The 12,326-nt window shown below is 43.9% G+C and overlaps 1 protein-coding gene across 5 annotated transcripts in view; it reads right to left on the bottom strand.

Moving 5' to 3' along the window:
- Positions 1-1,918: 1,918 nt before the first annotated feature.
- The window catches only part of NINL (ninein like), a 70,587-nt gene continuing 60,179 nt past the window's right edge, over positions 1,919-12,326 (bottom strand). For all 5 annotated transcript variants that reach the window (XM_053243437.1, XM_053243444.1, XM_053243454.1 and 2 more), the window contains 6 exons: positions 11,677-11,746; positions 9,690-9,974; positions 7,510-7,623; positions 5,959-6,171; positions 4,137-4,250; positions 1,919-2,712 (listed from right to left, as the gene is read on the bottom strand). In XM_053243437.1, coding sequence (XP_053099412.1) covers positions 2,527-2,712; positions 4,137-4,250; positions 5,959-6,171; positions 7,510-7,623; positions 9,690-9,974; positions 11,677-11,746 — 982 coding nt within the window. In that variant the 3' untranslated portion in view covers positions 1,919-2,526. The remainder of the gene's footprint in view (positions 2,713-4,136; positions 4,251-5,958; positions 6,172-7,509; positions 7,624-9,689; positions 9,975-11,676; positions 11,747-12,326) is intronic.

Genomic DNA, 12,326 nt, shown 5'->3' with positions numbered 1-12,326 from the left:
GAACTTGGGGAGGAAGCAAATACATATGCAGTATAGACGTCTGTAGCACAAAGAGGCGGTGGCTTAGGCCTCATTGCTTCACACTTGGCAACCCAACCAACATAACATATGCACAAGTCCTATAATGTAGTGGTTATGGTGTTTGCAGCCTTTATTTTATACTATTAATACAAAGGCAAGACCACAATGAGCCAAAAGGTAAGTCACTGGCTCTTTAGACCTAGCTGCTGGAATAGCTTCCTAGAAGAGACTACTCAGATACACTGCCAGTCTTCTCAAGTCTACATATCAAGATGAATTTAGTCCTAGCTTGCCTAGTGAGTATTCTTACCTGTTCAGACATCAAAATGACCACTTGCTTCTGCAGACAATCACCATGCATTTCCTAGGCCTGCCTAATCTGTTTTGCACTGGATTATTGTAGCCCTCTGACAAGGCAGTTTCTACAAAAGCAAACTATTGTATGATTGCATTTATTTAGACCCAGGCACATCAACCATATTTTTTGCCAAAAGAACACACCAATTAACATAAAAGCTAGCTTAATTTTAACAGGTGCTGCTTCTGGAAGAGAATCTCTGGTTATTGTCCCACAAATCTCACTTAGTTGCCAGTGTTCTGGAACACATCAGCCTCATTTGTCTCAGGCACTCCTTTGAATTGCAGAAGGGGAGCCTGTTGCCAAGTCTGAGTTAGAAAATAACAACACCTTTGAACCTTGCAGTTAATATTCCATCCATCTATTAGCAAATTGTGAATGGAACCTGTCTCCCTGAAGCAACAGAAGGCCTAAATATATGCCTGTCCCTCAGCCAAACTTCTGCCCAGTCTGTTCTAATACATAGAGGCTGTATTGAAACCCAGAGCTATTGCTGAATAATCACTGTCTTACCTAGCAGAACACACATACACAAAATTATACAGCCGGAGAATGATATACAAGAATAAAACAAAAAGCTCTGCTATAGAACAGTTTAAAGCTTATCATATACTTTGTCTTCATTAGGCAGATTTAGCCCTATTGGAGTTTAAAAACCAATTACAGAAAAGTTTGCTTCCTGTTTCAACTGTAGAAAAAGGAAACATGCTTCCAAAACTGGTTTGATTTCACACTTTGGGGTATGTTATTGTTTGATTTGTATACCGCCCTTCCAAAAATGGCTCAGGGTGGTTATTAGTGCCCCTAGTATATCTTGGCGTCTTAATAGGTTCATATGAGACATGGAGCTTCCTGCAGTAAACGGGACCCAGACCACTGAGGGCTTTAAAAGCCAAAACCAGCACTTTGAAACTGAACCCACAAGCTGACTGGTAGCTAATGCAAAGTAGCGGGAAGAGCAGAAGGTTCCAAGTTCTCTCCCTGGCTTATCCAAGATAGGGCCAAGAGATTCTTGCCTGCAACTTTGGAGAAGCCGCTGCCAGTCTGTGTAGACAATACTGAGCTAGACAGGCCAATAGTCTGACTCCGTATATGGCAGCTTCCTATGTTCCTAGATGTGACGGGTCATCTGGCTTGCCTGCACCAGCTGCAGTTTCTGGACCATGTTTAAGAATAATCCCATCATGCAGAGGCTATTACAGTGGTCTGATCTGGATGCAACTAAGCGGCTGCAGCCAGATCCATCCTGTTCAGATGGGGCTGCAGTTGGCACAGCAGCCAAAGCTGGACAAAAGCACTCCATATGCCATACAGGTAGGTACTTTAAGAAACATTAAGTGTTCCTACAGCTTCTGCCAGAATTCATTTTCCACAGTAACTCTCTTTGTGTTCCTGCGGCAGACATTTAGCTTTGCTCAAAATGTAACAGGTTGCCTTGGCAAGGTGTCTTACACATACTTAAACCATTTTTGCCGTAGCTGCAAGATGGACTGATGTCCAGTATAGCCATTCATACAGGGATAAAATCCAGCAAGGACAAGCAGTATAAATAGTATTTAATTAAAAAGTCTCATGTCAGGTTTTATCCAAAGTGAAAGACAAGTGTAACATTTACAGATCTACCCATACCATACAGAATGTGATTAGAGGGGAGAATATTATATCCATGTAGAAAACTACATAAAATACAATATAAGCCAGTGTGCAGACAAGTTTGAGGAGGAGGAGGGGAGGCAAGAATATTGAAATCACAATAAATATCTTCTAGTCCTGAGATGGAACCAGAGCAGAAGAGTCTGCTTCTGTGGAATGATCCAAAAGGCACTAAAAGCTTTAACTTTTCCATTGGAAAAATGGGACATTTTCTCTTTATTGCCACTGGACTGTCATTTCACCTTTAAACTCCCTGAGAGTATTATCATCTGTTGGTTTTCATGCCTTCTGTTATGGGTCTCCAATCAACTAGCACTAATTTTTTCCCATGAAGAGAGGTGGCAATAGATTCCCCATATATATCCTGTCATTAAGAAACGAACATAGTTTCTTTGGCTGGACAGGAAATACATATAACAAAATTGGCCACTGAAATCTTCTACTGCCAGTTGTCCTTTCCAGTTAAAAGCAACAAAGCCGAAAAGCAGATTTGTTCATTGAGATGCCAGAGTGATTTCTCTAATTAGTTTGTTCAGGGATGAGACTTTCTCCTCCAGGATGAAGTTCCTGTTCTCTGTGCTCATCTGCCTCTGCTCTGTGACCTGCAAAGTTTTCATCAGCTGTGCATTTTCCACATACAACTCTCTGAGCAACAGATTAGCCTTTGCATTTTTTTCAAACTGGAAAGTAGAAGAAAAAGTGCTTTATTAATCGCCATTCAGTTACAGAATTCCACAAACATACTGGGTAGCCTCCTGTGATACCAGCACAAGCCATTTTCTTCACCTCAGCTCCTCACTGCTACTGCTAGAGCCCACCAAAAAGCCTTCTGAGGAACTTAATGGCTTGTAATGTCCAATGCAGTTTCTCCCCTGCAACCACCCACACTGTATCAGATGCTGCGGCAAAGAATTCCTTGACCCCCCAGGAATAGCTTTTGGGGCAGGGCAAATGGCTTGCGCTTGTGTCACTGTGGATGTTAACTATAGTCTGATAATGCTCTTCTTTCTACAGAAATGCAATAACTTTACAAATGAATGTAAAACCACCAGTGGAATATACCACTCATGGTTAACTATTAACATAATTTAGATAACCTATTCCAAAGTCAAGACCTTGGACAGAACCCATCCCAGAATATGGTACATCCTGAAAAGAAAATACTTGAACCAGTGTAAAGCACTCTGATACACCCAGAGGAACAATCACGTTCTACTTAATTAAAATGATGATTCTTCAAGCAAACATTGAGGCATAATTACTAGGAACCAGTTTGGAACTTCCTTAAAGATTGTTCATTGTTAGAAGGAATTATGTGATTAGTCCAGAAAAGTTAAGTGTTCATCATTATCACTATTGCTCAGAATCAATTTATTTGGGCACTCATATATAATGTGAAAAGCATTGCTTCATAGTTTTTACAGTTTTCCCTTAGCTCTCTTACAGTTAAATTCAGAACTATTGGTAAACTGGAAGCTGTTGGCTCAGAACTGAAGCTCTAAGGCCCCATATATCCACAATCCAGTATTCTCCAGTCTAGAAACAGGAATGAATTCCTCTAGTCCTTCAGTTTTGGCTACTACAACATATGCCAAGGGAGCGGGGGAGGAGGTGCTACTTTTTTCAGGATAATTAAGGAAGATACCGTACTGGAGCCAGGAGTCTATGAAAACTTGAATCTATAGCCCTTTTCAAAGTTCATCTTAAAAGCTAGCATTGGTCTTTAGGTGACTTCAAAACATATCTTGTTAGAATCTGTTGATTAGCAGCCAATCCAGCATTCTACACATGAATCCTACATCAGAATATGCCTTCTGTGGTCTGAATCTGAAATGGGAGACATACTAACCCTCCTTTTACACAGAAGGAAGGTTGATTGAAGGAAAGGGCATTACTTTAGAGTGGTCTGAAAAGAAGAATCTGTGGCAGTCTAGATTTTGTTGTAAGTATAGAAACAGAATTTGTCTGAAAAATGTATTTAAGATACATTGGGATTGTTTTAATGAAAGGCGGTATATAAATTTAACAATAAATAAAATACAGTTAAATCTGACCCAATTCCATTCCTTTTGCAGAAAAGCAGCCAACCCACTCTTACACTAACCTGCTCCTTGAGTTGGATCACCTTTTCCTGAAGCATGATTTGCGCATTCTTCAAGTTCATCTCCAGCTCTTCCACCTTCTCCTCCATTAATCTATGCGAGTTCTCATGCTCTTCCTGCAGAAAAGGGAGTGGTGGAGAAATCAGACCAGCTGCCTTATCAGAGGAGTTATTGGAAACAACTACTTTGGGGCAGTCCATTCAGTTCGTGCTTCTCTAGAAGTTCCAAGATTGCCTCCAAAATCTCTATTTATTTTGTTTTACTAATAGGGTACATTTTAGAAGTAACACCCAACACTGTTTATAATAGTACAAGAAACCTAAGGAGTTACATATAAATCTGAAAGTGGATGCTAATCACATCAAATATCTAGACTTTCTCTTCCAATGCAGTATAAGCCATTCCTGTATAGCACTAGAGTAACTGGCAAGCAAACATAATCCACCACCTATCCCAGATGTATATTACAGCACTCCCAGGTCTTTCTGCACAATCACATTTTTACGTACAGTGGTCCCTCGACTTACGAACTACTCGACATAAGTATTTTTCGAGTTACAAACGGCAGTTTTAGATCCGGTTTTAGATGCGGTTTTTTCGACTTACAAATTTTTAGATGGGGTTTCCTCGACTTATGAATTTTACATGCAGTTTCCTTGACTTGCCTGCCTGTTTACTGCCTGTTTATTCTTGAAAAGAAATATTCCTGTGCAGTTTGCAAGCCTTACTGGGGGTCTGGGTCTTTTTTCTAGGCTCCGGAACGCATTAATCCGTTCCCAATGCATTCCTATGGGAAACCGCTTTTCGACTTACGAACTTTTCGACTTACAAATGTGCATTCGGAACGGATTAATTTCATAAGTAGAGGGACCACTGTATAAAGATGCAGATTTTTCCAAAATTATTATTTTATATACACCCAGTAGCAGACACCCTGATGGAATTATTCAATAGTACTACTCAGGAGTTACTCTAGAGGACTTCTATATTTCATTATGACTACCTCTAGTAAATTGAATCAGGCTATCAACCAGTGGTTACAGTATACTTTTGTCACAAAGGTCTTATTCTCCCAGCACTCAATATTTTTTTTAACCTATGAAGTTCCAGTTCTGCCCCAGATGCTGCAGCCATTACTACTGCCCTATCCAGCTGTTTGCCCCACCATAATGAGGATGGTGATGATTATTATTTACATTTATATCCCACTCTTCCTCTAAGGAGCCCAGAGCAGTGTACTACATGCTTCCGAGTTTCTCTTTCACAACAACCCTATGAAGTAGGTTAGGCTGAGAGAGAAGTGACTGGCCCAGAGTCACCCAGCTAGTTTCATGGCTGAATGGGGATTTGAACTAGAGTCTCCCCGGTCCTAGTCCAGCACTCTAACCACTATACCACGTTGGCTCTCCTTACATAAAATAAGCAAATGTATACCTAGTTATATAATTTATGTAAGTCACATAATTCATTTTCTTTTCAGAATTTGGATTATCCCAATATGGAATCCACAAATGGATTCCATATCAAGATGGGGCAATTGTATCTGAAAGAGCCTGCCTCAGGCAGCAGGTTGTGAATGATCTTTTAGTCCCTTTTCAGTTCATCCTAGGATTATTAAGTGACTGCCAAAACAAAGTTTCCCTACGTAGAGATCCATCTCCCATTAGCGTAATTACAAAGCTCTACACGTGGACGAAGATCCCAATAGGATTCAACTGAGCTCTTTAACTAGTCCCTCAGGCAAGCATAAATATACACTACTTCACCTCAGCCCCCACCTACCTGTCTTGCATAAAGAGAATACAAAGTGCAGTTATTTCTCACCTTATATATGGCCAATTGCCTACTCAGCTGCTCTGCCTGGAACTTAAGTTCTCCTTGCAACCGCTTTATCGTTTCTTGTTTTTCTGCCAATCTGTCCTGTAGCTCATCAAGGCAAACCTTAGCTACAGAATTCTCCATCTGGGCCCGTAATTGTTGCAGCTCCTGCACATGCTGAGACTGTGCCAGGCTTATGCTTGTGTTGGCTTCCAATAACTACATTGTAAGAGAAAAAGCATGACCACACAGCACCTAAATACTGTGAGAAGAGCTAGAAAGGGCAACTTCCATTCAAGAGATGGGACTTCCTGCATCAAACTGATGGAAAGGTGCTCAGGCCAGGGAGCTTTTGTCAGCAGCACCTGACAAGATCCATCAATAGCCTGAGACGAAAGCAATGGTTTGCTTCTGTAGAACACACTTCACAAGCAGTCAAGGTAGTTAACACACAGAGGTTTGAAATACTTAACATAATCCGTTTTAGAAGTTTTACATTCAAATAATACAAATGATGCTAATCAACTAGCAATTCTCTTGGGCAATCTAAGAGAACACACAGAAAGTTGTTTGAACCTCAACTGCTATGATATCACATGCAAAATAGTTTTCTTATGCGTCAACTCCAGTGAAAGCAGCCCTTATTTTATTAATTTCTCTTTCCCCCCCTGCTAGTTGTACAAAACTAGCTCAGAAATGTTTCTTTTCAAAAAGAGCTGCAAACTGGCACACTCCTGCCATCTCCCCAACTGCAAAGCTACCCTTCCTCCAATTCTAGGCATGTGCAGAACGTTTTGAGCTCAAAAGGTTCCAACTCGAAATGCGCCATTTTGAGTGTTTCGAGCTCAAAACAGAAATGTCCTTCAAATGAAGGGCCTGCTTCAAGCTTGGAACAGTATGACCCAGTTCCAAGCACCATTTTGGACTCCTGGAAAGGGGCAGCAGGAGGTAGATTTACAAATCACTGTAAACACTCAGAACGTACAAATCATTACCTGGTTACTGCTCGTACTTACAAGCCCCCATGAGAAGCGGCGCTCTGACTACGGCACTCTTCTGGCCTCTGAGCATGCATAGCAGCTATTTGCATGGTGGTGCTGACCGTGGAAATGGCTGCCATGCGAGTGCAGTAGGTAAGGCACCACTGCTAGCAGATGCGAGCAGTAACCAGGTAAAGATTTTGGAGTTGTTTTTAAGGTACCTCCTGCTGCCCCTCACCAGTTCACAATGGTGCTCCGAACACTCAGAACGTTCTAAACTCATTCCACTGGAACCACCGGCTTGACTGGTTTTGACTGAACGTTCTGGGCATTTGCGTTTCGTTCTGAGCTCAGAACGGAGTGCAAATCCTTTCCGTGTACATCCCTGCCAAAGTCACAAGCTCCCACGAAGGCCTTGAGCTCAGTCCCACGGTCCCAACCAAAGGAACAAGCTCTACTTCACAATTCTGCTTTCTCTTAGAAATACAGAGGCTCTCGTTTGTCTGTGACAGGCAGAGATGGTCGCAAGCAGCAATGCGCACGTCGTCCTTCAGTTGCAGCAACATCACCACCCTACCCGGTCCCGGCAATCCTCCAGCTCTTCTCTCAGCTGTGCTTTCACTCGCCGCAGCATCTGACATTCCTGGGTCAGACGTTCCAGTTCAGCCTGCAGCTCCTGGTATTGGCTGGCCTGTCAAAAGGGGGGAATGGCAGGGAAGAGGAGGACAGTGACAAGGCAATCTTCAGTTTCAAATCTTGCAAACCAAGCCTTCATTGAGACAGTTTTCAGCCGCCGCCATTTCTCTCCATTATGCTCGGCACGAAGCTCTTGCCCAAATGCCATTATACAGGAAGCATGAAATACTCAGCTGCCAAATAAATCGCCCCATTACGATAAGATATTAACAGGCACACACTCTGTGATTGGATCAGTACAACACTTATTTTACCATAGCTGGCAGCAGAGAGAGCAGAGCCCAAGAGTGGGATGGGGCCACAGCTCAGCGATAAGAGCATCTGCTTTGCATGCAGAAAGTTCAAATCCCTGGCAGCATCTCCAGACAGAGCTGAGAGACACACTCCTGCCTGCAACCTTGGAGAGCTGCTGCCAGTCAGCGAAGATAACCCTGAGCTGGACAGACCAGTGGCCTGACTTGGTATAAGGCTGCTTCCTCTGTTCCCAGAGAGTTTGCAAACTAAATAAGATAGGCAATGAAAAGGGGCAAAGGGAGAGTTGATTATTAGCAGACACCTAGTGAAGATGCTACTATATTCAACCTGGCCTTCTAAATAGTTTTTATCAGCCATGAATAATTAGTTTTTCTCCACCGCTTTAATGTCTGTAGTAATTTTAGATGTATTTTATACTATGGAGGAGTATTTTATGCAAACATATAATAACGAGCGTGTGTGTGTGTGTACACACAGAGAAATAACAAACAAATAAGATGGATCCCTGCCCCCAAAGGGCTCACAATCTAAAAAGAAGATAGACCCCAGCAACAGTCACTGGAGGTATTGTGCTGGGGGTGGATAGGGCCAGTTACTCTCCCCCTGCTAAATAGAGAGAATCACCACATTAAAAGGTGCCTCTTTGCCAAGTTAGCAGGGGTCATTATACACCATCTTGTAGTTCCAATGTCAGCAAAGGCAGGACATATGTGCTTAGAAAATAAATCAAATCTCTCTGCACCCAATGACCAGCAGCTCCAAGTAGCAGAGTGAAATTAACACCTGTATCAATTAGTGATGTGCCTGGGCCGGTCCAGAGGCTATTCTATAAGCCTCCGGACCAGTCCGGACACGGGGTGGTTCAGTTCGGAAAGATTGGGGTGGGGGGTTCCATTAAGGGCGGAGGGAGGGTTTACTCGCCCCTCCCGCGCTTTCCACCTTTGGCACTGTATTTACTTTAGAAATTGGGCGGCAGGATACCTCCCTGCTGCCCCTTTCTCCCCGCTTGGCTGATCCGGCTCCTGTTAGAAATCGGGGGGGGGGGCAGGATACCTCCCTGCCGCCCCTTTCTCCCCGCTTGGCTGCTCCGGCTCCTGTTAGAAATCGGGGGGGGGGCAGGATACCTCCCTGCCGCCCCTTTCTCCCCGCTTGGCTGCTCCGCCTGTGTTAGAAATGGGGGGGCAGGATATCGCCCTGCCGCCCCTTTCTCCCCACTTGGCTGCTCCAGTTAGAAATTGGGCGGCAGGATACCTTCCTGCCACCCGTTTCCCTGCTTGGCTGGGAAATCCCCCCGATTTCTAACAGGAGCCAGAGCAGCCAAGCGGGGAGAAAGGGGTGGCACGGAGGTATCCTGCCGCCCAATTTCTAAAGCAAATACGGTGCCAAAGGTGGAAAGCGCGGGAGGGGGTGAGTGAACCCTCCCCCCGCCCTTAATGGAACCCCCCACCCCAGTGCCGGACCACAGCTCCGCAGTTCCGTGCACACCCCTAGTATCAATGGAATTTCCACCCACCTCCCCAAAGGCAGCAAATGAAACGAAAGCTAAACTAAAACCTCTCCGCCCACATTCAGCTCTCAGCACAGTAATCTCATGATTCAGAAGCCTGGCATACCATTGACATAGTTATTAAGAGGCAGTGCAGCCCTTTCTTCATTCACCATCCACTTTTTGAGCATTCGAAAATGCTCTCCAAAATGTTGCCTTCACCTGACTATCTGCCTCCTTTGCAGAAAGAGGAACGTTTGTGGAGCTCAAGCGACATGCCACTCCCAACAATACAACCTCCCAGTTTAGATCAACCTTACCTTTTCCCGCAAGGCCTTTAGCTGCTGCTCCAGCAGGGCCCTCTCCCCCTGCCATGCCAACTGCTGCTGAAGATGCTCCTTTGTCAATTCAGCAGAGGCCTCCTGAAGTTGCTTGGCTACCAGAGTTTCATGCTCTTTTTGGCTCTCCAGCTCAGCAACCTTCTGATTCAGTAACCAGATTGTATTCTGATTGGCCTTATTATTGCCACTGAGTTCAGAGAGTTTGTGGCTCAGCTGATCAGTCCTGGTATTTATCTCGAGGATTCCCTCCTTGTACTGCTTATTCTGAAGAGAGAAGTTTCAGACATTCAAAGTTGTGGTGTCAATCATAGCCGGGGGAGGGGAGCAAGTATCGTGTGTGTGTGTGTGTGTGTGTGTGTGTAGGAGGGGAAGCAGACATTAAAATCTAGTCCTGATCATCCCATACTCCTTATGCTGAAAAACCGGTGAAAAGCCTTGCCCTCACACTCTCCTTTCCACATTTCAGACCAGTGTCCTAATCAGGCATAGGATTTCTCACAGTGGGGCAAGGAGAGATAAGGACTGAGAAGACTATTTTTTAAAAATGTTGAAATTAATGGGGAGCTAGATCAGCAATCTTCACTGTCTTTCAAGTGGGGGCCACTTTGGCGAAAGCGACCCTTTCCCACTATGCTGACCTCTGCACAATACTGCAGTTGTCTCGATTCTGGGAGAACCATTTAAGAAAGACATAGCCCTCCAGGGTTCCCCCGAAGGCGTGGGTGTGTGCGTGAGCTCACACTTCTTTTTTTAAATGTCCGCTCAGTTAATTTTAGATCCTGCTCAGGAAGGCCCCACTCTGAATGCATCTGTGCACATATAACCTTGATACTGCCGCCAAGAACAAAACTCATTCTGCACAGAGATGGAAAAAATTAGAGAGAACACTGAAGCCTCTCTCAAGAGTTCTAGGAGGAAAGCACTGGTAAGGCCTACACTTCCCAGCACTCTGCACACCCTCCAAGATGGTGCAGGGGCTTGAGAGGCCTCCAGTTCCTTTAAAGGAGCCCCCAGCACTGTGCAAAGTGCATCATGGCATGATGAGAGTGGATGTCTCCACATAGTGGAGACAATCTGTGCAGAATATTGGCCAAAGCTTCACGCAGACAGGGAACCACACTTAAGTTTGATAGGGGCCATCACTGGCTGCTGGGCCTTGCAGTGAAGAACAATGAGCTAGATTAACAGAGACAGTGCAGGTGAAAAAGTGTACATAATCAGCACGACCCCTTACTGGACTCCAAGTTAAAATGTAGGTGGCATAGGTGGCATACCTGAGGTCTGAAAAATAAACCCTATGTAGTGTTCAAGAACACAGTTTGCAGTGTTGACACTGCTTGATTTTGGGCACTGGAGATTCCAATGCAACCAAAGCTTATTGGGTAGCCTTGGACAATTCAATATCTCAGCCTAACAGAGTCAGTTGCAAGGATAACAGAATTACAAGGCATTTTGCACACTATAGACATTATCAGTAATCTAATTGATGTGTGAAGTTCAGGTCAAGGATTGGTCGTCAGCAAGTCAGATACAGCTCTCCCATTCTACATACTTATGAGTGTTAGTAATGGGCTGAAATCCCATTACTATTGGTGGAAATCCAGGTCATTGCTGAATAGCTACAGAGTGGAAGGTACAATTTGCAGCAGGGAAGGCTCAACCCTCCCCATCACTTTTCCCCTACACCCCTTTCCCTTCTAGCCATTTTTTCCCTTGGCTAGGGTTCCAAAAACATGATTGCTACATCTCAGGGCAAAGCAGGTGGTGGCAGCAGCAGGGGGAAAGAGTTAAGTGTTGGCCTTTTCCATGGCAAATTACACCTCCCACTCTCTGCTTTGCCGCTGTTCAGAAGCTATCAGTTCACAGACCAGTGTGTGCCACTGAACATCTAGTATGGCCCTATGTAAGGTGCCTGTGAGAAGGCAGATCCAAGTGTATTCTAAATATTCTTTTTTTATATAGTTACCAGTTGATTTAATTCTCCTATTTCATGCATAGCCTTCAATTTTTCCATCTTCAGTTCATCAACTTGCTTTCTAAAGGAAGGGAGAAAATAGTTTAAATTGTACAGGGACAATTCCAAAGCTGTTTTGGTTTAAAAACAGACATTGCATAGGCTCTGAAGGGGGGAGGGCATACACTTCAAGTGTATTTAAGTTGTAGCTCATAGTATACAACACAAGTTATAAGATTATTATACTACTATGTTCATATAGCTAGGTCAGAAGTACTATTCTTCATTTGGATGAGATAAACCCTGGCACCTAAAGAGCAAATGCTAGTCAGAGCTCAGCATTCAGAGCCAGGAAGAAGCTCTGTGAGAGAAGAAGCCAGTAACTTAGCAATATTAATCACATTGCACCATATCACATGAAGGAAAAGCAAGAAGCTACACTGAATTCTGAGGTCACTGGCTTCAATGCAGCTAAAATGAGTAGTGACTAAGGCCCATTGAAACCAAAGGCACACTGGCTATGAATAAATTAAGGAATCTTAAGTAGCAACTAACTTTTTACTACTCCAGAGCCATAGACTGTTGCCAAAAGCAAACACAGTCTATTTTACAGTTGCAGTATAACAGTAACTGTTACACTGCCTACACCAAGGGAGGCGGGG

Source organism: Hemicordylus capensis, chromosome 1 (assembly GCF_027244095.1).
Source record: "Hemicordylus capensis ecotype Gifberg chromosome 1, rHemCap1.1.pri, whole genome shotgun sequence".
Classification (NCBI taxonomy): Eukaryota; Metazoa; Chordata; class Lepidosauria; order Squamata; family Cordylidae; genus Hemicordylus; species Hemicordylus capensis.
The sequence above is the reverse complement of the archived record's forward strand: the minus strand, read 5'-3'. Positions and strand labels throughout refer to the sequence as shown.